The 26,028-nt window shown below is 43.7% G+C and overlaps 1 protein-coding gene across 5 annotated transcripts in view; it reads left to right on the top strand.

Annotated features, from left to right (window-relative positions):
* The window catches only part of MCF2L2 (MCF.2 cell line derived transforming sequence-like 2), a 210,876-nt gene that overhangs the window by 157,461 nt on the left and 27,387 nt on the right, over positions 1–26,028 (top strand). For all 5 annotated transcript variants that reach the window (XM_039321823.1, XM_039321824.1, XM_039321827.1 and 2 more), the window contains exons 18-25: positions 626–695; positions 5,386–5,478; positions 9,140–9,232; positions 12,558–12,683; positions 14,033–14,254; positions 18,226–18,318; positions 20,333–20,411; positions 23,250–23,322. In XM_039321823.1, the coding sequence (XP_039177757.1) occupies positions 626–695; positions 5,386–5,478; positions 9,140–9,232; positions 12,558–12,683; positions 14,033–14,254; positions 18,226–18,318; positions 20,333–20,411; positions 23,250–23,322 (849 nt within the window). The remainder of the gene's footprint in view (positions 1–625; positions 696–5,385; positions 5,479–9,139; positions 9,233–12,557; positions 12,684–14,032; positions 14,255–18,225; positions 18,319–20,332; positions 20,412–23,249; positions 23,323–26,028) is intronic.

The raw sequence follows: 26,028 nt of genomic DNA, 5'->3' as shown, positions 1-26,028 counted from the left end.
GTTGGACAGCAGCCGCCCCGGCCCCTACCTCACCTTGCCCTGTGACAATGGCACCCCTGCCCTGCCTTGCCTCGCCTTGCCTCACCCCGCAGGATGAGCCTCCTGCCCACCATCCCACCTGCCAGAGACCCCCTGGATCTCCTTCAACCCTGCCTGGCCCCCCACAGGCGTCCCTCCCCACGAGCAACATTGAGGTGATCATGCCTCCTTGGCCACGCACACCCAGTTTGACATGACCACCACAGCCATGCCCACCAAGTAGGCCACGCCCACCTGGCACCCGGCGATAAATAAGTGGGTTTTGGGTTGCAGTTTGGGCACTTGGTCTCTAAAAGGTTCGCCATCACTGCCATAGAACTTTATCTAAATGAGACAACAGCAACCTGCCATCTTCACAGCATCTCTGTCTTTCTCATCCACATGACTTTGCTTGGCTGGAAGCAGCTGGGTTTGCTAAATGAGGATTGCCTATATTCTCCGAAGTGATGCAAAAATTATTGAAATTATACTTCTCAGACCTTCGTTAATCTTTCTTGCTAGGGGACCTTGTAATTTAAATTCAGTTGAAGACCTCACCTGAAAAGCCTCTTTTAAACTTTTGCTTTCATTTTTATGTCCATTCCAGAATCTTCCTCAAAGAACTGGAAAACTGCATAGAAAAACCTGAGCTTCTGGGTCGGTGCTTTTTAAAAAGAGTAAGTGAATCACAGTGTTTCATTTAATCTGGCTTCTTGATGGTGTTCAGACCAATTTCCTTTTGCATCTAATGCTCTTTTCAGGCTGGGGTTTCAGTGAGCAATCAAATGGGAAGGCATGTGAAGTTAAGAAACTTTCTTGGGCAGTTAACAAATAACCGAAGAGAGAAAAAAGATCACCTTTCTTTCTTTCAGTTAGTTGGCAGGACGATGCTAGAGTTTTTCATTGTCCCACGTCTTTCAATTTTCATTTTTTATTCTCTCCCCCCGCCCCATGCTTTTTCTTACTGCACAACTTGAGAAACAAAAGCACATAGTCCTTGATTTACAACCGATTGCTTAATGAAAAAAGGGACTCACAACCCAGATTCAAACTTCTAATGTTTGGGCCATCTCCACAGTCATAGGTGTTTAACATTTGGCCTGCATTTACGGCCATTTGTTGTATCTTGCAATCATGTAACTGTGATTTATTATTATTATTATTTTATTTATTAAATTTATTCATCTCCCATCTCATATTTAAACGACTGTTTTTAAGACATTTTGACCAGAAACTGGCATTTACTTCCAGCTTGTAGCAAAAGAAGCGCCCCATAGTGCAGGAGACCCCAACCTCTGGATTGCAGCCTACTATGGGCCATGAGGTGTTTGCAACCGGGCCGTAGAAATGGCTCGTGCAGAACCATACCCTCCCCCATCCTTGCCGGTTGATAAAGCCAAAAAGGTTGGGGAACTCTGCCATAGTGAATAATAAGTTTGCTTAACAACTGAGGTATTTCTTTATGGCTGCCATATTTGCTTAAGTATCTCCACAAAAAAAGATTGTAAAATTGTGCACGGTTCTGCGATGATCCACTTTATGACAGTCATGACTTACAGCTGAAATTGAGGGCTCCATTATGGTCATAAGTGTAGGACCACCTGTACCAGAATAGGAAAAAGAGAAAACATTTTGAAATTAAAAAAATGTATAAGGAGAAATGTGATAACTGAATACATTCACTGTAAACAAATGAAAAAATAGTGCAAAATAATTTGTATGTAAGAAGATCCGGGCAGTTCAAATGGGTATAAAGATTTATTGCAAGGTTAAGCTTTCTACAAGAATCTGAACTACTAACGGCCAAAGTGAATTGGCGGTAGATAAGAGTCAAAGAAATTCAAGGTGGGCTGGAGTTAGATCTCTTGTGGGCGCAAAGAGATTCGAGACTGATGATGCATTTGACCCCTCCCTCGGGCTCAGCCTGTTCATCTCCTACAAGTACATTTTTTGCTTTCTTGAACTTAGAACATTCCACTGAGTTCAGCTGCTTCAATGCAGTACCAAGAGTTCCCCTTTGTAGAACTATCACAAATTGATCTGAGCTATCTGCTTAGAGTCTAGTAACCTATGAGAAAAGAAAAATCCATAAACATTCAACAGAAGAAAAAAACACTTAAATTAAGGGCATATGGGAATGTTTTAATGGATTGCAATCCACTAAGCAATTAAAGAGCCATGATGGCGCAGTGGTTTGAATGCAATATTGTAGGCTAACTCTGCCCACAGCCAGGGGTTTGATCCTGACCAGCTCATGCTTGACTCAACCTTCCATTCTTCTGAGCTCAGTAAGATGAGGACCCAGATTGTTGGGGACAAATATGCTGACTTTGTAAACTGCTCAGAGAGTGCTATGAAGCGGTTTATAAATCTAAGTGCTATTGCTAAACAACTTCAACAGAAAAGTTGAAAGATTCCACTACTAAACAACTAAAGAAGTTGCTTAGTGGAGGAATCTTTCAACTTTTCTTTTAATGTATGCAAGTCAATATTTACCAATAAAGTGAAAAAAATCTGTTATTGTAATTATTATTAACAATATTTTCTATCTTCTATTGTTATTACAGAATCAGTAATTTCACATGTTTATCCCTTAACAGAGTAGTCAAGATTAATTAAATCAATATCTTTAAACTTGGCCATTTTAAAATGTGTGGACTTCAATTCCTATAATGGCTGGGGAATTCTGGGAGTTTAAAACCACACATCTTAAAATGGCTGAGTTTGAAAAACACTGTTCTACATCATGATTTCTTGACCGATATTGTCTGCTTATCAGTACATTTGGTCTCACAATTTTGATTTTTAAAAGTGCTCTTAGAAATATTCAGCATATGTTTTACAAGCTAACTTCTGTATTGAGCTACGGAAGGTGTATAAGTTCAAGTATTTAATTATTCAGTCAAAAAAAAATCAAGTTTATACAAATTTATACAAAACAAATGTCCAAGTTGGTTAAAAAGAAATACTAGCAAAGAATAAATATCTGAACTATAATTGCATATTTCACAAATGTTTAAAGTCAAAAGGTTTTACAGAGCAATTTATGATTTGTCAGTGGAAAAAAAAGAACTTTGAATGGTTAATGAATGTATTTGAATCAAGGCCAGGATTGTGTTTTTGGGTATGTGTCTTTTCTTGCTTTTATTTTCTTTATTTTGTTTGTTGCTCAGGTTACAGTCATGGTTAATCAAAACTCCTTTAATTTTACTTTAATCGGGCCATTAAGTTTTATGTTGCCTTTACCTAAAACCACAGTATGTGTTCTTAATCCAGCTAGTAAAAATTGTGATGCAATCATTTGCACAATGCATTCCCTATCTTGCCAGAAATAATCTATAAATATTGCAAAGGTTGTGAGACTTGCTCATTTTTTACAAATTATGGCATTTTTAAAGAGAAATGACTTTCTATTGTTGGATTTCATAATCTTTGAAGCATTAAACTTTGGTGGGACAGACATGTCAGCTCCTCCAGATTTCACATGGAGCCATAATTCAAGGGGGGGGGGGTTCAAGCAAGATGAGTTTTCTGCTTCCCATGAGAAAGTGGACAGAATTATTCTTTTGAATCCTTGGACTTTTCTTCCTAGAAGAATATTTCAGGCAGGTGTCTATAGAGATTCTCAATCATTCAGGTGATGGTTGTCCCAAAGATGTTTTTTTTTCTAAAAGGCAAATGGAAGAAGTGAACTGAAGAAGCTTCTTGGATGAGAAGTAAAATATTTTCAAAGAAAAAAAACACAAGGAAATCCAGTTGCCTTTTGGGAAAAAAGCCACTTTTGTTTCAGGCAGATGGAGACTCATCAGCACGTGAAAAATGTTGCTTCTCTTGAAAGAGAGAAAGACAAAGTTTTTAGGAATGCCTTTCTTGGCTCATGTGACTGGGCTGGCCTTTGGACCAGGTGTGATGTTTCAAGAAACAAGAAAATGTGTTGATGGGATGATCTGGAGTAAGAAAATGTCCCATCTGCTGCTCAGCAAGGTCAACCGAGCTTGGACTGAAACTATATGTGTGTGTGTGTGTGTGTGTGTGTGTGTGTGTGTGTGTGTGCGCGTGTTTTGTATTTGTTTGTGAAACATTTCATGAAGGTTGCCTATAGATTGAGAATAACAGAACAGAGTTGGAAGGGACCTTGGAGGTCTTCTAGTCAAACACCCTGCTCAAGCAGGAGACCCTACACCATTTCAGACAAATGGTTGCCCAATCTCTTCTTAAAAACCTTCAGTGTTGGAGCATCCACAACTTCTGGAGGCAAGTTGTTTCACTGGTTAATTGTTCTGACTGTCAGAAAATTTCTCCTTAGTTCTAGGATGATTCTCTCCTTGGTTAGTTTCCATCCATTGCTTCCTGTCCTGCCCTCAGGTGCTTTGGAGAATAGGTTGGTCCCTCTTTTTTGTAGCAGCCCTTTAGATATTGGAAGATGGCTATCATGTTATCCCTAGTCCTTCTTTTCATTAAACCAGGGGTCCCAAACCCCCAGTCCGTGGATATGCCAGAAAGTGGTCTGTGCAAACAAGCGAAGACCCATCTGCAGGATGCAGGCAACACGTAAAACCATACCCCCTCTGGTCCATGAAAAAAACTCTCTCCACGGAACCAGTCCCTGGTGCCCAAAAGGTTGGGGACCTCTGCATTAAACTAAATATACTCAATTCCTGCAACCGTTCTTCATATGTTTTATCCTCCAGAACCCTAATCATCTTTGTTGCTCTTCTCCACACTCTTTCCAGGGTCTCAAGATCTTTTTTATATTGTGGCAAACAAAACTAGATATAATATTCCAAGTGTGGTCTTACCAGGGCATTATAAAGTAGTATTAACATTCATATGATCTACCCAGCTCATGACATTGTCTTCACTTCCAACAATCTGTGAGACAACTAAAATCAGTTCAGAGTAATGTGAATGGACAAAGACAGTCAAGTCAAGTGGATTCTGAAGTTGTGCTTTTGGGAGTTGTCAACAAAGCGCCAGGCATAAGGGCTTCAGAGGAGGTGGTGAAGATGCAGTTAAATCACTAGAGCAGGCAAGGGTAAACTCTTAGCTATTTTGGAGACTGGAGAAGTTTCAATGAAGCTCCAGATGTGGTACCTAAATATCATAGAAGTTGTGGAAAGAAATGCACATTCCTCAGATTATATTCTGTTTGGTTTTGGCTTCTTAATGGCTTTATAACGTCCTGGTTTAGCATGACTCATAAGCCTAAACCTAAGCTTGCTTTTAAAATATGAAGTCTGCGATAGACGATATGCAAATTTACAAAAGAAGAGGTTTGTGCATTCTGGCACATTTATTTGGGGAGAAAGTTTCTCCTTTGGGGATATTGATTTACATGGTTCAGCACTGACATCCTTTGTATTGCAGAAAGAAGATCTCCAGATCTATGAAAAATATTGCCAAAACAAGCCTAAGTCAGAAGCTCTTTGGAGGCAGTGTGGAGACAGCCTTTTTTTCCAGGTAGGCTCAATAAAGCAAACCAACTGAGGGACCATTATTCTCGTGTGTTAGAAGATCCCACACCAGGCAACGGGTTGGGCTAAATTAGTGTTTCTCAGTTCTGGACACTTTAAGGCAGGGGTCTTCAAACCTGGCCCTTTTATGACTTGTGGACCTCAACTCCCAGAATTCCTCAGCCAGGCATGTATGCCTGGCTGAGGAATTCTGGGAGTTGAAGTCCACAAGTCATAAAAGGGCTGGAGAATTCTGAGAATTGAAGTCCATGCATCTTAAAGTAGCCAAAGTTGATTAACAGTGGTGATTTCTGTGCTCCTTTTCAACTTTGTGGTTCTGTTCGATCTGCTGAGTTAATATGCCTGCCGACTCACCAAAACACCCAGCTGCCAAATGCTTGGATTGATTGCAAGCATCGCTACTTTCCTCTTAGTGAAAGCACTTCTGCACAAGTGCAGACCTCTGTCTTTTAATCTTTATTTAAATTACTAGTTTGCTTAGATTTATTTATTAATTTTCCACCTTATTTCCAGTAGCTCAAGCAAGCTTGCATGCATGCATGCATGCCTGCATGTATGTACAGTATGTATGTATATGTGTATGAGGTTGCCCTAAAATTAGCCAATCCTCCATGGCTGAAGGAGTTGGAAAATCAACACTTCTGCCATTGCCCCACTCCACTTGTTTCCCCACTGTACAGACACTTCTCAACTTACGACCATAACTGACCCCAAAATTTCTGTTGCTAATCAAGACAGTTGTTAAATGAGTTTTGCCCCATTTTATGACCTTTCTTGTCACAATTGTGAAGTGAATCACTGCAGTTTTTAGTAACACGGTCGTTAAGTGGCTTCCCCATTGACTTTGCTTGTCAGAAAGTCGCAAAAGGGGATCCCGTGACCCTGGGACACGGCAGCCATGATAAATTTGAGTCAGTTGCTAAGCATCTCAGTTTTGATCATGTGACCACGGGGGATGCTGCAGTGGTCATAAGTCCCTTTTTTCAGTACTGTTGTAACTTTGAATGGTCACTAAACAAGTGATTGTAAGTCAAGGACTACCTGTATGGCCCTTCAGATCCAAAGCACACAACCCCCACTATTCTTTCAGAATATCCTGTCACGATATGGGGTCTGAATCCCCGAATCATTTCTTTCTATTTCGAATTTAATGTGTCTCCTTAAAATAAATTAGGAATGTCCATCCCCTGAAAGTGCTGCTTCAAGATGCAAAATTCAAGTTATGCCAGGACTGACTTAGGTGTTCCTTGAGGAAGAAAATGACATGTCTCAAACAAGATTGTTATGATTTATGACAGGCTCCATTGCTGTTTTGGCAGGTTCTACTACATTCATAACTACCTGTAAACGAGAAGGGTAGAGACTGAATTGCAGGATTCAATCTTGGTTGGTAATAATAATAATACCACCATCACCACCACCACCACCAACAATAATAATAGTAATAAAATTGGAAGGGACCTTGGAGGTCATCTAGCCCAACCCCCTGCTCAGGCAGGAAACCCTATACTAGGGGTAGGCAACCTTGGCTCTTTTATGACTCGTGGACTTCAACTCCCAGAATTCCTGAGCCAGCATGGCTGGCTCAGGAATTCTGGGAGTTGAAGTCCACGAGTCATAAAAGAGCCAAGGTTGCCTACCCCTGCCCGATACCATTTCAGACAAATGGCTGTCCAGTCTCCTCTTAAAAACTTCCAGTGTTGGAGCATTCACCGCTTCTGGAGGCAGGTTGTTCCACTGGTTAATTGTTCTAACTGTTAGGAAGTTTCTCCTTAGTTCTAGGTTGCTTCTCTCCTTGGTTGGTCACTGGGAGCAGAGGTGTAGTTTTCTGAGCTTTCAGACTCGTGCTGGAGCCCATCCTCAGGGAATTTCTCTCTACCAGAAAGTTCCACATATTCTGGTAGAGAGCAGTTCCCTGAGGATGGGCTCCAGCATGAGTCAAAAAATCAAAGGTTAAACTTCTGAGCGACCCAGATTGGATCCTGCAATGTTATCCTTCAATTTGCCTTCAATTCACGAGGGGTTAAATTGCTAATGACACCAAGACTGTACAATAGCTGTCTGAACTATCCTCTGGCAAACACACTATACATCTCTGTGGCTGGAACAATGGAAGTTCTAGAAGAAGGGAACAAAGGCAGTCTGCGTGTCAGCAAAATGAATGCTCTTTGCAAGTTAGCATCCAAATCTCTTGGCAGGAAAGGAATGGCAATTGAACATTTACTGTGCTGAAAGAGACAGATCACTCAGATGAACTGCTGCACACTTTTCCTTCTTGTAGCAAGTCAGTCTTAACTTCTGGTGACTGCCTGGACAAACCTCTGCAGTTTTCTCGGCAACCTTTTCAAACTTGGTTCACTCTTACCTTCCTCTTAGGACTGACAGGAAACGACTCGCCCAGAGGTGTCAAACTCAATTTCATTGAGGGCCACATCAGCATTGCGGTTGCCCTCGGGGGGCCGGGTGGGTGCGGCCAGGGTGGATGTGGCCTACTGGGTGGGCATGGATGGAGTGGGTGTGGCCTACTGGGTGGGCATGGCCAGCTCTACTTCGTTCGCGTCAAGGGTGCCTGTGGGGGTCTGGGCAGGAGTGGGACAGATCTGTGGGTCTCTGGCAGAAGGGGCTGGGACCGGGGCAAGTGCCAAGGCATGGTCCATTTCTTTATTCCTTACAAAGGGTGACACCTTCCCAGCATGCACCCAGGGGGGCAGGGCCAACATGGCAGAGGCTGGTTCCTCGCTGTTTCTCGACGGCCTTGTGGAGCTAAGACTGAATGCATTTCAGCATAGATGGCCACCACAAAATTGTACATTGGCTCCCAGCCGGCCTGGGCCAGGGCCAAGGCAGCGGGGCCGTTCCCTCACTGTTTCCAGGATGGCTTCGCGGGCCACATGAAACCACTTCGTGGGCCGCATCTGGCCCCCGAGCCTTGTGTTTGACATGACTAGCACAAGGTCACCCAGCTGACTTTGAATCTAAGTTAGGATTAGAACTAAAGTTCTCCTGGTTCTAGTCTGATTACCTTTAACTTCTACATCAACCTGACTCTCATATTACACATTAATATATATATTTTTGTACCAGTGTGCTATTTGTCTCTGGAGATTCTTGCTTAGTCATCCAGGTCATGGTTGTCCCAAAGGTGCTTTTTCAAAAGACAACTGGACTTTTTCTTGAAGACGTTTCGCTTTTCATACAAGAAGCATCTTCAGTTCTGACTGAATGCTGGAGAATGGAAGGATTTATATCCTTTGCAGTCATCTGGTTGTTAGCACTTGAAAGGTGGGTCATTAGCTCTTTAATTCCCCAGCATTCAGTCAGACCTGAGAATGCTTCTTGGATGAGAAGCGAAACATCTTCAAGAAAAAAAAACAAAGAAAGTCCAGTTGCTTTTTGAAAAAGCCCCCTTGGGCCAGTGTGCTATTTGTTTCCTAATATTGTCTAATCTCCCTAAGATACACAAAACTGCTCTTCTGTAAGACAGAATTATCTTTTTTTATAATCGACCATGGGAATATCCCAAGACATTGGGCTTATAAAACCAAAAGAGTATTAGCTTTTAAAAAATTAAATTTGTAATTTATTTCTTAGTGTAGCCAGTTAGATCAGTAGCATTTCATTCTCTCTTTTCCTTACGTTTTTTGCAGGAGTGTCAGAGGAAATTAGATCATAAGCTTTCCCTTGATGCTTATCTTTTAAAACCAGTCCAGAGGATTACCAAATATCAGTTGCTTCTGAAGGTAAGACTCCTCAGAAGGGGTTTATCTGCTAATAAAAGCACATATTTTTGCAGTATTTGATTGCACAAAAGGGGGAGTAATTATTCAGTCCATTCTAAAAGTGTGTTGATGCTGAATGAGGGAAAAAATGGTTTTCAAATGAATAAAACAGAATAATAGAGTTGGAAGGGATCTTAGAGGTCATCTAATCAAACCCCCTGCTCTATATCATTCAGACAAGTGGCTGTCCTGTCTCTTCTTAAAAACCTCCAATGATGGAGCACCCACAACTTCTGAAAGCAAATCGTTCCAGTGGTTAATTGTTTTCTCTGCCAGGAAATTTCTCCTTAGTTCTGTCCTTGATTAGTTTCCATTCATTGTTTCTTGTCTTGCCTTCTAGTGCTTCGGAGGCTAAGTTCATCTCCTCTTCTTTGTGGCAGCTCCTCAAATATTGGATTTATTTTATTTTATATTATTGAGTGGATTTACAAATGATCAGGCCCAAGGAACCAAGAGCAACATGGGGAATTGCTTTGGAGTGGTTTCTTTATTGTTGCTTGCAAAAATATACAGGAATAAAGAAACGGAAATAAACAAATACAGATACCTAACTTTTACCAGACTAAAGCGCTTATATTCATAATCAATAGATCAGTGGTGGGGAACCTATGGCACAGATGCCAGAGGTGGCACTCGGAGCCCTCTCTGTGGGCACATGTGCCGTTGCTCCAGCCTTGCCTCCCCCCACGACCCCCTCCTCACCAGCAGCCTCCCCAGAGGAGAGTCTCCCCTGAGCGTGGCCCACACGGAGCAGTGCAGCCAAGGACATGGCTGCCAGGCAGTGTAGACAAGACTCTGCCCTCATGTCCCAACGCATTGATGCTGCGGGGGGGCAGAGGGCGTGGCCCCCATGGCGTTGCTGGGCTGCTTGGGTGATCTGCGGCGGGCCCTGCGGGCAGGCAGGGTGGGGCGGAGTGGGGGCGGAGCAGGGAGTGGAGCGGCGGTAGGGCAGGGGGTGGGGCAGGGGCAGGGCGGGGCCAGTTTTGGGGCACTCGGTCTCTAAAAGGTATCACTGCACTAGATATACCCGGCGGAGACCTGGTGTCAGGCACCAAAGATCAGATCCACACATGAAGGTCAAATTAAACTTATGTATTGCTACTCATGCTTATGCACAGGAATATTCTCAGCTAATGGTTAGCACTTGGTAATTCATTGGGGGAGGGATGGATTTGGATTCTTTGTGGCAACACAAGAATTCTAAACTGATGATGAGTTTAACTCTGCCACTCAGCTCTGCTTACTCTTCTCCTTCTCCTATTCAAAGGACAATAGGCAGTGTTTGAGACTACTGTATATAAGGATGTGGTGAAAGCTAGGAGGGTTTTGCAAGGGTAGAAAAATATGCAGAGGTATAGTGAATACCATTAGAGTAAACAAAGTTTAATTGTATTTTCTTTTTTATCTAAAGTTTAGCTTATTCCTTCTTGTATCTGCGCTCTGCACATTTTTTGTGTGTACATGTGTGCATGCAAGTACGCCTTTGAGTCAGTGTTGACTCCTGGTGACTGGCTGACAAATCCCTCCCATTTTCTTGGCAACATTTTCAGACGTGGTTTGCCATTGCTTCCTTCCTACGGCTTAAAAAAAAAAAGACTGCCCCAAGTTTACCCAGCTGGCTTTGTGCCTAACATAGGACTAGAACTGTACAGTAGCTTGCCCTGCCAATGTTTGTGGGAGTGTGGTTTTTCTCTTGATTGTCTCTTGATTAGGATATTGTTTTCCCCTTGCTTGTTTGTCTGGTATTAATCCCTGGGTGTAGGCTGCTGAAGAGGATGTGTTTCTTTTTGCTTCCTCCTTAACATGTTTAAATGCCTCTTTTGAATGGCGTGTAAATAAATCTCTGTGTGTGTATTGATGGCTGATTTGTCTGAATGCAGTGATTCCAGAAATTCCCTAGCGTTTTTTGATTTGGCTTGGTCTAGAACAGTGGTTCTCAACCTGTCATTCACGGATCCTTGGGGGTGTTTGTCGCAATATCATTTTAATGTATGCTGATAGTGTACATTTAAAGTAACAATAAAGTTTCTATTCTATTCTATTCTATTCTATTCTATTCTATTCTATTCTATTCTATTCTATTCTATTCTATTCTATTCTCCAAACATAGAAGAAATTAAACAGGGAAATAAAAAACTGGTCCTGGCAATTTAGAATCTGTAACAGATTGTGAATAGGAGGAGAGATTGGATAAACTATTTCCTATTTCAGAAATGTCGGGTCTTTAAAACTGTTCACAATGGAAAATAGAAAATGGAAGATTCCCCACAGGGGGGGGGGGTTCCCACCTCTTCTCCAAAGCACCTGAAGGGAGGACAAGAAGCAATGGATGGAAACTCATTCTACGTCATGCTATGATTCTGTAAGGGTCTCCTGCTCGAGCAGGGAGTTGGACCAGAACAGGGCTTTTCAACCAGTGGTACGGGTACCACCTGTGGTACATTGGCACCTGGCAGGTGGTACGCGACCATCCTAGAAAAGTGGCAGCGGGGGAGGGGGCTGAACCGGTGACAGCACCGCACAAGCCTGAGCGAGAGATGGCTGGAGTTGCAGGGCTGTCAGGGCTCAGTGGAAGCGCCAGGATCAGCGCCAGGCTCCAGCTGGAGCTCGGCGCTACTCCTGGCGCTTCTGCTGAGCCCAGAAGCAGCACCGATCACCTGGAATGTTGCAGCATCTCCAGGGTCTTGTGATTTACATTCAGATGCTTGGCAACTGATTCATATTTATGACAGTCACAGTGTCCCAGGGTCATGTGAAGTGACCAAAACCTGCTGCAACCACCCAACAGACGGGGGGAATAAAAACCAAACACCCCCCCATCCCACCCCCGCTGCCAATCCTCAACAGAAATGCTCACATCAATGAAAACCTCGGACAGGAGGAAGAGCACCGCCGGGTGGCAGGCAAGTGTCTTGCTCGGCTGTGGCTTGGGGGGCACTTTTTTCAGTGCCATTGTAACTTGGAACAGTCACTAAGCGAACTGTTGTAATATCTGTACTTTATCACTTTTTTCCTTTTTGGGGGGGGGTCATCAAGTTTTTGACACCTTACTAAGCGACTGGTGGTACTCGGATGTTGCCATATCCTAAAAGTGATACAGTGGGTGAAAAGGTTGAAAAGCCCTGGACTAGATGACCTCCAGGGTCCCTTCCAACTCTGTCATTCCATGATTCTGTAAGCGTCTCCTGCGGGAGCAGGGGGTTGGACTAGAAGACCTCCAGGGTCCCTCTCAACTCTGTCATTCTATGATTCTATGATATCTGAAGTCTTGCTTTTTTACAACCAGGAAATGATAAAATGCAGCAAGAATTCTGAAGGCACTGCTGAACTTGAAGAAGCTCTTGCAACAGTTCTTGATATCATCAAGTCGGCGAACGATTCCATGCACCAAATAGCAATTACAGGCTATGAGGTAGGCCTTGCCGAAATTTAAAAAACAACAACAGTGTTTCTCAACCTTAGCAACTTTAAGATGTGTGGATTCCAACTCCCAGAATTCCAAATGCTGGCTGGGGAAAAATTGGGAACGTTGATGGCAGCGAGACTACTCCATGCACAAAAATGAAAGGACACTTTAATCCCCACAATGGATGAATGGCTGCAAAAGCTGATGGAGTTAGCAGACATGGCTAAATTGACTGCTTCAATTAAAAAAAACACAAACAAAATAGCAAGTACTTTTGTTTCTACTTGGAAACCGCTTCTGGACTTTGTGCTTGAGGTGGGAAAAAAAATGAAACTTTGATTTTGGGTTTTACTGATAGAGCTGTTGTTATAGAAATGGCTAGTTTATACTACTAGATCAGGGGTAGGCAACCTTGGCTCTTTTATGACTCGTGGACTTCAACTCCCAGAATTCCTGAGCCAGCATCGCTGGCTCAGGAATTCTGGGAGTTGAAGTCCACGAGTCATAAAAGAGCCCAGGTTGCCTCCCCTGCACTAGATAAAAGTAAAAAATTGAGGTTTGATGTTACTTCTTATTCTACTGCACCAAAAGGAGTTGGAAATCAGTGCCTTTTTTTTTCTTTGTCCCTTCTTCTCTACACTTTTCTCTTCCCTTTTTCCTCCCCTACTTTTCCTATTATTTCCTTTTGTATTTTTATATCTTATATTAGAAATTAATTTAAAAAAAGAGGTTTCTCTTTTTCTGAAATATCTTATTCTTGCTTTTAAAATGTAAACTGTCCCGAGTCGTTCGAAGCTGGAGTCTCCAAAATAAATAAATAAAAATCTATAGGGACAAGACTTCTTTTTTTGCTAGCAATAGAGTACAAGTAATCCTTGACTCACAACCACTTCTTAGTGGTTGTAATGGTGCAAAGGTGCTTATAACCCAGTTTTGATGTTTTGGTGGTCTCTCTTCAAGTCCTGTGACCTCATTTTGGGTGCTTGGCAACTGCCCTGCGTTTATGGCTGTTTGCAGCATCCCGCGATTACATGACCCCCGTTTATAAGTTTTTCGCTGAAAAGTTGCCCCATACTGAACAGTGGGTGTGCTTAACAACTATAGCAAACAAAAGGTCATTAAATCAGGCTGATCATGGGACGGCCCACTTTACAATCGTCATGACTTACAACCGTAATTGGCAGGCTCCATTACGGTTGTAAGACCAGGACTTCTTGCACGGCTATCCATCTGGAAACCGAGTATGAAATTGTATTGAGACTAAGATAGTTGAGGTGTGGATGTAGCGAAAGGCTAGAATTAAATCCTTGTTTTATGCGTGTTATTTCTCCTGTCCCGTTTCTCTTTTTCTCTAGGGAGATGTGGCTGAGCTGGGTAAATTGCTCCTGCAGGGCTCCTTCAATATCTGGACCGATCACAAAAAGGGACACAACAAAGTGAAAGATTTGGCCAGGTTCAAGCCGATGCAGAGGCATCTCTTCTTATATGCCAAAATCCTACTTTTTTGCAAGAAACGGGAAGAGAACACAGATGCTCACGAGAAGTCTCCTTCCTACAGCTTTAAAAATTCCTTGAAGGTGAGCCATTTCTTACAGTGGAAGGGAGAGATGTTTGAAATTAAAGGACGGACGAACATCAAGCACTTATCCCAGAATTTCAGGCGTGTTCATTTGTCAACGGTAGACAAGGCTAGATCTTTTCAAGCAGGTTCAAAGGAATCGTGACAACGGTAACTTCAACCTATTGCCCTTGTGGAACAATTTCTGCGTCGAGAGGAAAAAGCTTTATACCAAACATAAAAACGAGTTTTTCCAAAAACTAGAAAAAAAATGCAGTGCTACAGGTTGCAGATTATATGGCTTGAAACAAAATTGCAGATGGATTCAAAATAAATTGAGCATGAATACCTTAGAAACGCAAGCTGAAAATAATAGAGTAGCATTTATTACAGACAAAGACCAACTTATGCAGACACAGCATAGATTGGCAAGAGCATATGTGAAAAAGGTCTTGGGATAGCAAGCTGAATACGAGTCAGAAATGTGATGCCATTTCAAAAAAAAAAAAAAGCAAATTTAAATTTAGGCTTCATCAACACAATATCGTTTCCAAATGTTGGGATGATTCCATTTAACTGATCAGATTTCCCCCCTTCAGAATTGTGTCCATTGCTACCATCACACTTTAAGATCTTCTTCTTCTTGTGCCATATCCATTATTGGACGTTGGCGATCATGTTGGCGATCCTGTTTTTATCAGCAGCCGCACGAAAAAGTGCTGCTGAGTTTTGTCCAAACCAGTCCCTTAGATTTTGAAGCCACGATGTTCTTCTTCTGCCTGGACCTCGTTTGCCTTCAGTCTTTCCCTGGAGGATTAAATGGAGTATGCCGTATTTTTCTGGGTGTCGCATCACATGTCCGAAATATTCTAACTTTCGTTTTTTAATTGTTTTGATGATTTCCCTTGGCTTTCCCAGGTGGCTTATCACCTCCTCATTTTTGATCTTGTCAACCCAGCTTATACGTAACATCCGCCTGTAAATCCACATTTCAAATGCTTCTAGTCTCTTCAGGTGGCCTTCTGTCAGAGGCCAACTCTCTACTCCATAGAGCAGGATAGAAAAAATATAGCATCTGACAAGCCGGATTTTCAGTCTGAGGCTTATGTTGTGACTGCAGAAGACCTTTTTTCATTTTGAAGAATGCTGTTCGAGCTTTCTCTATCCTTGCCTTTACTTCAGTGGTCATGTCCCAGCTTTCATGTAAATTAGAACCGAGGTGCGTGATCCTTTCAACTTTTTCTAGTGGTATTCTTTCCTTAAAGTAATCCACTTTAAGATGGATTCAGACAAACAGAAAGAGCTTCAGAGAATGGCAGTGAAGATGATCACTAAACTAAACTAAAAAGTAGGATCTATGAAGAAACGTTGAAGGAATTAGGAAGGATGAGAGAAGATGGGGTTAGATATAACACAATTCTGGTCAGGATTAGACAGCTGCAAGATTATACTTCAAATAGAATCCAGAATAAACATATTACTCTTTACTTTTCATCTTTTTTTTTAAGGTGGGATCATCCTTAACACTCTTCCAGGCTCCCACCACATACTAGTTTTAACTTATTTGACTCTTTATTGCATTTATATTGCTACCAAACATTTTTTTTAACCTTCCATGAGTCTCTTCTCACAGAAACTTCATAGGTTTTGTGGTTTGTGATTTATATCATCATGGGCTTTGAACTCTAGATATACAGAACAAGAGAATGTCTGCATAAGGCAGGGGTCTTCAAACTTGGCCCTTTTATGACTTGTGGACTTCAACTCCCAGAATTCCTCAGCCAGGCACGTGTGCCTGGCTGAGGAATTCTGGGAGTTGAAGTCCACAAGTCATAAAAGGGCCAAGTTTGAAGACCCCTGGCATAAGGATTCCATGGCATAGACTGTAATGAAGTGAAAATCAAAGCAATCCACATTGAGAGGATTGTCATCTTCTTAAATTTTAGTGGATTCAACATTTTGTTCAGTTGTTATTCATGTCCGACTCTTTACGATCCCCTGTCCTCCACTGTCTCCCGGAGTTTGCCCAAATTCCTGTTCATGGCATCTCACCCTCTGCCATCCTCTTCTCCTTTTGCCTTCCATCTGTCTCAACAACAGACCTTTTCCCAGTGAGTCCTCTCTTCTCATTTGGTGGCCAAAGTATTTGAGCTTCAGCTTCAGTATCTGTCCTTCCAAAGAACAAGATTGATGGACTTGATCTCCTTGCAGTCCAAGGGACTCTCGATTTGAAAGCAGGATTCAACTTTCTTCTCTTTTATTGTATCCTCCTAACATGAGCAAGGTTGAACCTATGCTTTGTAGGTGCTTGGAAATTTAGCATCTTTGTGACTTTTGTAGTGCTTCTGTATTACCTGTGGCATAGAAGAAACATTCCCTGTGCCTTCTCTCTGCTATACTTGTACCTCCCATCCGGCCACCCCAGGGCTGAATGTTAATGCAACCTTTAACTCTAGGCCAGTGGTGGCAAACCTATGGCACGCGTGCCAGAAGCGGCACTCAGAGCCCTCTCTGTGGGCACACGTGCCATACCCTGGAGATTGCAGCCGTCCCTTTTCAACCAACCACCCGCTAACTCGCTGAGGTCCCATGTGGCCGGATGCATCCCAGCATGGGTGGTTTCCGTTTCCCCCCTCCCATCCCTCCTGGCCTCGCATGCTCTCCTTTTCCCGGGCACAACCCACTGCATTGCCTCCTCAGCTGTTGGCCAGCCGTCCAGTTCAGAGGCGGCTTCTCTGAACTGCTGGCGGCAGGCTGCGGAGCCCCAGAGTGCGCTGCTGATGGATCCTGTCAGCCCCCATGCACTCGCTGGCCTCTGTGTGCAGGGGCTGATGGTGTCAGGCAGCAACCACCCGGCCCCTGCCTCGCCTTGCCCTTTGACAATGGCACCCCCACCCTGCCTTGCTTTGCCTTGCCTCACCCTGCAGGACGAGCTTCCTGCCCACCACCCCACTGCCAGAGACGCCCTGGATCTCCCTCAACCCTGCCCAGCCCCCACAGGCATCCCTTCCCACAAGCAACATTGAGGTGACCACGCCCACCTTGGCCACACCCACCCAGTCTGCCATGACCACCACAGCCACGCCCACCTGGCATCCGGCGATAAATAAGTGGGTTTTGGGTTGCAGTTTGGGCACTCGGTCTCTAAAAGGTTCTCCATCACTGCTCTAGACCAAGTTAAAATATCACCCTGCCTTGCTGCCACACCATAAATCCTCATTGTTGTAATGTCGGATACCGTTGCTACAACTGAGGAACTGTGTCCTTCATGGAAGACAGCTTCTGAAGTGGGGCTTGGTGCAAAATCCCCATTAAAGGCTTTTTCTTGTGTCGTCAGTACTCTAAATGACCTTGCACTTATTTAGGAGAAATCAAACTGCATGAACATTCCATGCATCCATTGAACCTGGCAATGCCAAGACAAAAGTTCTGGGCCACTCATAGGCTGGAAACAGATTTCCATCTGAGTGGACTTGGTTTCATCCTACAACTGAAGGTCTTCTTGTTTTCTGCATGGTTATTGTTTACTTGTTTATTAGATTTTTATCCTTCCCCCCCCCATATTACTTTATAAGTAACTCAAAGCGGTGAACATACATAATGTCCTTCGTCCTCCTATTTTCTCCATATCAATACCCGTGAGGAGGGTTGGGTTGAAAGAGAGGGACTGGTCCAAAGTCACCAAGTCGGTTTTCATGCCTAATGCGGGACTAGAACTCACACTCGTGATTGGTCCAAAGTCACCCAGCTGGCTTTCCTGCCTAAGGCAAGACTAGAACTCACAGTCTCCTAGTGATTCGCTCAAAGTCACCCAACTGGCTTTCATGCCTAAGGTGGGACTAAAAAACTCACAATCTCCTGGTTTCTAGGCCAGCATCTTAACCACTATCGCAAACTGCTTCGTGTGCTTTTAAGGTAAACTAAAGAGAACAAAGTGTCTTGCAATGACCAATGATCATGTCCTGTTATTCAAACTTCTCTTTCAAACAGATGAGCACTGTTGGTATTACTGAAAATGTCAAAGGTGATCATAAGAAATTTGAGATCTGGTACAATGGCAGAGAAGAGGTCTATATTATTCAGGTATTGCAGTTATAGATTTTTCTTTTCCTGCTCATATATTAATTCACATTCTTGATTATTCAGAATTACCGGAGAAAATAAACCTTGGGGCCATAGCGAGACTAAAAAAAAAAAAAAACAAACCAAGATTTTGCTTCCTCCCTTTTTAAGATTAATGTTTGTTTCCTAGCCAGCAAGTCCTGGTTCACAATTTGTTGCAATCGCTAATTCATTGAACAGCTTTTACAAGTTACTCTGCAGTAAGTGTCCTTACGAGCAGAAAATGGAAAGAGTTCTTAGATTTCCAGAATTAAGGAGAAATTTCCTGGCAGTCAGAGCAATTAATCAGTGGAACAATTTGCCTTCAGAAATCGTGGGTGCTCCATCCCTGGAGGTTTTGAAGAAGAGATTGGACAACCATTTGTCTGAAATGGTATAGGTTCTCCTGCTTGAGCAAGGGGTTGGTCTAGAACAGCGGTTCTCAACCTGTGGGTCGCGACCCTTTTGGGGGGTCGAACAACCCTTTCACAGGGGTCACCAAGCCCCCTCCCCGTTGTCCAGACTACACTGGGGCAGGAGCTTCTCGCCGACCGCTGGAGGGCAGGTGGGGCAACTCTGCCCCCAAGCGCTCCCAGTCGTGCCAATCCAAAGGCAGGATATGGGGGGGGCTCCCACCCCATCCCGTTGCAGCCCTCGAGTCTCTCTGCCTGAGCGGTCCTTGGTAGCTCACCGCTCCCGCAGGTTTCAAGGGGGGACCGCAATGCCCTCCAACTGATCCGGGACCCCGTCGGTGCCCGCCTCCCCACTAACTTTGCTAGTCAGAAGGTTGCAAAAGATGATCACATGACCCTGGAAAATGTGTTTGTGTATGTGTGTGTGTTGTAGGGCAAGGGGAGAAGAGAAAAAGTCAGATCTCCTTCAGAGTCATAGGTGGAGCAGCTGAAGGTGTGATTAGGCACCCATGCTTCAAGACAAAATTTCATTTATTTGTAATTAGAAATAAATATTTCGCAATATATAATTACATATTGTTTTTGTGATTAATCACTATGCTTTAATTATGTTCAATATGTAACAATGAAAATACATCCTTCATATCCAGATAGTTACATTATGATTCATAACAGTAGCAAAATTACAGTTATGAAGTAGCAACAAAAATAATTTTATGGTTGGGGGTCACCACAACATGAGGAACTGTATTAAAGGGTCGCAGCATTAGGAAGGTTGAGAACCACTGGTCTAGAAGATCTTCAAGATCTTCCAACTCTGCTGTTCTGTAGGTGAAGATATTTAGATCTCCAAAGGGATAAAAATGGTCAAACACATAGGAAGGGAAGGAATGGCAGATCTATTAGATGCAAAACTGTTTAGCTGAACCCTTGCCTGAATTTCTTGCCGTTGCTAAGTATGAGGGTGGAGGTTTGTTCTCCGAGGTTGTGGGTTGGTTTCCGAATATTTTGTTACCAGACCAGGTAACACCTTCAGTGGAATTTAGGGAATGTCATTGTTGGTGTTCTTCTGCTTATAAGGACTTCATGTGGTCAGTAGGTCTTGTGATGGGAGGATCATGTCAGGTAAAGGTCTTTTGATGGCTCTAGTTATGGGTCTTGTGAGGGGACAGTGTGGGTCACGACAGGTGAGGGTCTTGTGATGGCTCAGATGTGGGTCACATCTTGTGATGGATGGGTCTTGTGAGGGGTCAGGTGTTGGTCACATCGGATGAGAGTGTTGTGATGGGAAGATCATGTCAAGTGAGGATCATTGGGAGGTGAAATGCTAGTTTGGGAGATGAGTGTTTGGGTTGGTTGAAGGTCGGTTGAGCCCTTATAAGCAGAAGAACACGGACATCCCCTAAACTCCGCTGAAGATGTTACTTAGCCTGGTAACAAAACGTTCGGAAACCAACCCACAAGCTCCGAGAACGAACCTCCACCCTCATCTTACACCTGAGCTACAGATGTTCACCACTACCGCATTGCTAAGTATCCTGTTGCAACTGTAACTGTAACTGCAATTGTACCCTGTTTTTCAGGCAGCATCTATGGAACTGAAGAACACATGGGTGTCAGAGATCAGGAAAGTCCTAACAGGACAACTGGAAGCTTGCAGAGGTAGGACTGTAGCTGGGAGACACATCAACATTGCACATTCTTTCCCTCTCTGAAAGGTTGTAGAAACATGTCCCAAACAAATGTCACTGGAGTGCATCGAGGTACCTCAAGAGAACCGCTAAGTATGCCTAAGATATATATAAATCAGTTGTGTTCTTAATTATCCCACCGAAGGAGCACAGAGGGATCAGCCCCTCTCTCCTTATATGAGAGAGATGCAGAAGATAAAATAGGGTAGTGTAGGATAGGATAGGATAGGATAGGATAGGATAGGATAACATTTATTGTCATTTTGCCTTCTTTATTGTCAGAAGACAAATGACCCCCGGTCTTGTGTCCTCACCACACTGGTATGCCATGGCAGTGCTGCAACCGGCCAGGAAGTAAGTAGGCAGCTACATTTTGTGAAGCTGATCTTTCCGGATAGTCTTCAAGGACAGGCCTGTGTAAAAGAAATATAGAAGTCTAACTATGAGATGACAAACGTGTGAGGGGCTATCTTCAGTATATCTTGAGATGAGGCTCCCAGCCCTGCCCTCTGACCCTAGCTTCCACCAACTCATAAATACCTGCATACATACATACACACTGATACAGTTGAAGTATAGGAAAATTAGAATATAAAAGACAAGAAAGATACAAAAAGAAAGATGAAAAGCGTTAGAAAAACATACTATTATCACTTCCGCCCTTCTTTCCTTCAAAGGCTTGCCCTCTTAACTTTCCCTCTTTAACCTTTTTTAACCCCCAGATCCATAAATCTTCAGTCTTTTCTTCTTTCACCAAAAAAGTCATAATCTTCCACCAACTGTTCCAGGTGATTGTTGTTGTTAGTTGCGAAGTCGTGTCTGACCCATCACAACCCCATGGACAACGTTCCTCCAGGCCTTCCTGTCCTCCACCATCTTCTGGAGTCCATTTAAGCTCACGCCTACTGCTTCAGTGACTCCATCCAGCCACCTCATTCTCTGTCGTCCCCTTCTTCTCTTGCCCTCCCTCTTTCCCAGCATCAGGCCCTTCTCCAATGAGTCTTTGCTTCTCATTAGGTGGACAAAGTACTTGAATTTCAACTTCAGGATCTGGCCTTCTAAAGAGCAGTCGGGGTTGATCTCCTCTAGTGATTGCTGCTATGTGTGGGGCATCACATCTAGCAGCATTTTTTTTTTTTTTTTGGCTTGCTTCCTCCACCTTAGACTACCTTCTCCACTGCACTCTTCCTCTGAGGCAATAAGAATTTGTGATGCTGCCGAGTTGACTTTTCCCTCCCCCTGTAAATATTTCTATTGTGTGGAGTACAAGATGCTGATCTGTCCCCTGTGTTTCCTTCTCTCCTTTCTTTTGAGACCAGGCAGCCTTTGGGACCTATGTTTAGCCAAGATGCAGCTGCTCAGATATTCTGCATTGCGCTGACTGTTATCCTGATCCTGTACCAGCTGTGACAAAGTGGGAGGAGGGTCCTCTCTGCCCTTCCCTCCTACATCCGTCCCCTAGGAATAAATGCTAAGGCAACCTTAGAAGTCACAGGCAAGGGATCCTTATTGTGAAGACATCCCTCTCCGTGGGATCCTTGGCACTCTCTGAGCTTGGTTGTTTTCTTTCAGGCATTACACTACCAAACTAGATAACATTATCAGTGCTAAAGGGAGTGGTGTCTGCTCTCTTTTTATATACTAGTCTAGTGGCTTGCCCAACACACCTCCCTGCCAGAAATCAACACCCAGATTAGCAGAGATTAACATCAAGATTAACATCCCTAGACTAACAATCAAGAAGTAAACAATATCCCAGTTAAGGAACTACCAGCGCAGACAAACAAGCTAACAGGAAACAACCGCCTAATCAAGGAACTATCAAGATGACTCCCATCAACACTGACAGGGCAAGTTATTGTACAGCAGGGGTCTTCAAACTTGGCCCTTTTAGGACTTGTGGACTTCAACTCCCAGAATTCCTCAGCCAGGCACGCCTGCCTTTTTTTTTTAACCCATGGCAGAGGAGGGAAATCTTTCAGGCTTTTAAGATTCTGTTATAAAGCAGAATTCCTGTAATTCTTGCAGTGCCTTTTTCATGACTATCAACCTCAACGGACTGACATATGGCACTGCATCAGTTACTAAATTTTCCTAGGAACTGTTTGCTCTAGTGATTAAGGCACTCTAGGCTGGAAACCAGGAAACTAGTCCCGCCTCAGGCATGAAAGACAGCTGGTTGACTTTGGACCAATCACCAAGAGATAGTGAGTTCTAGTCCCGCCTTAGGTATGAAAGCTAGGTGGGTGTATGTGGATCAGTCACCAAGAGACAGTGAGTTCTAGTCCCGCCTTAGGCATGAAAGCTTGCTGGGTGACTTTGGGTCAGTGACTCTCAGATAGGAGAAGGAATGAGTGTTAGTATGTTCTCGCTTCCCTGTTCATCGTTTCAATTCATGCTAAAGTTGCAATAGGATAGGGCAGGGGTAGGCAACCTTGGCTCTTTTATGACTCGTGGACTTCAACTCCCAGAATTCCTGAGCCAGCCATGCTGAGGGGAAAGGGAGAGGTTTCCAAGCTGAGCCATGCTGGCTCAGGAATTCTGGGAGTTGAAGTCCACGAGTCATAAAAGAGCCAAGGTTGCCTACCCCTGGGATAGGGTATGCCATGTATTTATTTACTTAACCAATGTATAAAGCCCCATGTATAAAAATGGAATTATGGGTGGTGAATAAAAAATAAATAAAAACATAACTAAGGAATCTATTTTTTAAAAAAAAGTCTACAAAGATCTTATCAACAAGCTTATTTGTTCCAGTAAGTGTAGAAATGAAATATTCATTTTGTTTTTCCTTCTTTTTCTGTAACAGAAGCAAGTCAGCTTCACCAAAGAATCACAGAGAGCGTTTATCACGCACCAATGAATTCAGCCAACTCCTCCAGGTATGGAACACCCAAACTGGGTGGCCTAGAACAGAGGTGTCCAACCTTGGCATCTTTAAGACTTGTGGACTTCAATTCCCAGAATTCCCCAGCCAGCATGGCCTAGGGCAGTGGTTCTCAACCTTTAAATACCTTTTGTGGCCACGGACCATGGCCACGGACCCCCAAGGCTTAACTCAAGATTTATAGTAAATCATGACATTCAAGCATTCGTGGACCCTCTGTGATGACATCGTGGCCCCCAAGGGGGGTCCATGGACCATGGACCACAGGTTGAGAACCACTGGCCTAGAATCTTCCTATGATTTCTCAGCAGTTCTGGTGGCTTCTGAGATGGGAAACCAGAATGTGACTCCTAGTTTCTCAGAGGTTCCAACAGGGAAATTCACATAGTTGTAGATGCCATCTTGACAATTTGTGACCCTGACTCTCAATTTCTGTCATAAGTCAAGGACTACTGTATAGAGACCTAATCTAAAGCTAATATCCGGAACCTCTTTGGGTTTCTCCTAAAGCAGTGGTTCTCAACCTGTGGGTCGGGACCCCATTTGGGGTCGAACGACCATTTCATGGGGGTCGCCAAACAACGCAGTCTGCCATTTTTTCCCCCCTTTTCCTTAGCTGTGCTACTCCCTTTTATTCTATTGGCTTTTGAAAGCCAATAGAACAGACTCTCTTGAATAGAGTCTAATTCTATTGGCTTTCAAAAGCCAATAGGAATTGTCCAGGCTGTCTCTGCCCTGCTGAGCCCGCCAAAAGTCCCATTCTGCAAACGGTGCTGCACCAGTTGAGTAGTCCTCGACTTACGACCGGTTGAGTAGTCCTCGACTTACAACCCATTGGGGGTCACAGCATTAAAAAAGTTGAGAACCACTGTCCTAAAGCAAGGGTCCCCAATCCCCAGTCTGTAGGACCAGTATCAGGCCACAGCATGCCAGCAACCAGTCCGCACAAACAAGCAAAGCCCCATCCACGAATTGCAGGCAGCACACAAAACCACGCTCCCTCTGGTCCACGGAAAAACCTCTCTCCATGGAACCGGTCCCTGGCGCCCAAAAGATTGGGGATCTCTCCCCTAAAGAATAACACAGTAGAATAGTCTAAAATAAATAGAAAAGTTCTGGAGGAAAGATGAGGCCAGCAAAGCTATAGAAAGTTGCATGCAGGGATTAAAGCAGGTTTAAAATTTGCTGGGTTTTGATTTGTTACAGACAAGAGAAGAAATTCAGAGAGGAAAAATCCACTGCATCCAAAGACAGCCTTAAGGAAAAACTATCCTACATGACATGACTTTCATGTCTTGTTTTTAAAGAGTTATGGTATTGCAAAGTGAATGACACCACAGTTTTGTCCTCAAGGCGATGCATTAACAACAGGGGCTGACAAGGGTGTGGGAACAGATAGCCAAGAGCATGTTCTGTGTGTGGCATTTGCTAAACTTTAGCATTTGGGTTGTTTCCTGATTAAGATGCCCAGAGGTATAAACTGATAGATACAGAAATATAAATACAGAATTACGGAACTTTATTTGCAACTGTTTTAAAGGTGAACCAGATAAACTAAAAAAATACACTAATCTATGCATACACAAACATGCAGAGAGTTGAGGACTTTCCTTGCTGTCCAGGTCAGTAGTAATAGACCCTCTCTAATCAAACATGACAAGAAATGAATGTGGGGCATGTTGTTTGAAGATTACATTTCACCTAATAGGTCTAAATAGAATTTCCCAGGAGATGGTACATAGATGTTATGTCTAGTCAGCAGCTGAATTATACAGGTAGTCCTCGACTTACAACCATTCATTTAGCAACTGTTTGAAGTTACAACAGCACTGAAAAATGTGACTTGTGACTTGTCCTTGCGCTTACGACCATTACAGCATCCGCACGGTCGTGTGATCAGCATTAGGGCACTTGGCAACCGGCATGTATTTATAATGGTTGCAGCGTACAGGTGATCATCATTTGCGACTTTCCCAGGGAGATTCCAACAACTGTGGCAAGAGCAGTCATAAAGCAGGGCAAAACTTACTAATAACTGCCTCGCTTAGCCACAGAAATTTGGGGCTCTCCGTTGCGGTCGTAAGTCAAGGACTTCCTTGTAGCTCTCTGGAGCTCAACCGCGGGTTGGCAATAGGTTAAATGCAACGACGTGAAGACTTGGCAGAAGAAAGAGGTTGCCAGGCATGGTGGCACTTGAGTTAGGGGGATGTGAGAAAGAACATTCCAGGCCTCATCTCATTGCTTCAACTTCTTAGTCTAGTCCAGGGGTAGGCAACCTTGGCTCTTTTATGACTCGTGGACTTCAACTCCCAGAATTCCTGACCAGCCATGCTGAGGGGAAAGGGAGAGATTTCCAAGCTGAGCCAAGCTGGCTCAGGAATTCTGGGAGTTGAAGTCCACGGGTCATAAAGCAGCCTAGGCCAGAGGTAGGCAACCTTGGCTCTTTTATGACTCGTGGACTTCAACTCCCAGAATTCCTGAGCCAGCCATGCTGAGGGGAAAGGGAGAGTTCCCAAGCTGAGCCAGGCTGGCTCAGGAATTCTGGGAGTTGAAGTCGACGAGTCATAAAAGAGCCAAGGTTGCCTACCTCTGGTCTAGTCTATCTAGTGAAAAGGAGGAGCAGGGGTGACATGATAGCAGTCTTCCAATATTTGAAGGGCTGCCACAAAGAAGAGGGGATCAAGCTATTCTCCAAAGCACC

The sequence above is a fragment of the Crotalus tigris genome, unplaced genomic scaffold (genome assembly GCF_016545835.1).
Source record: "Crotalus tigris isolate CLP2741 ecotype Arizona unplaced genomic scaffold, ASM1654583v1 scf7180000023829.5930981, whole genome shotgun sequence".
NCBI lineage: Eukaryota > Metazoa > Chordata > Lepidosauria > Squamata > Viperidae > Crotalus > Crotalus tigris.
Note: the sequence above shows the minus strand (reverse complement) of the source record. Positions and strands in the feature narration are given on the sequence as shown.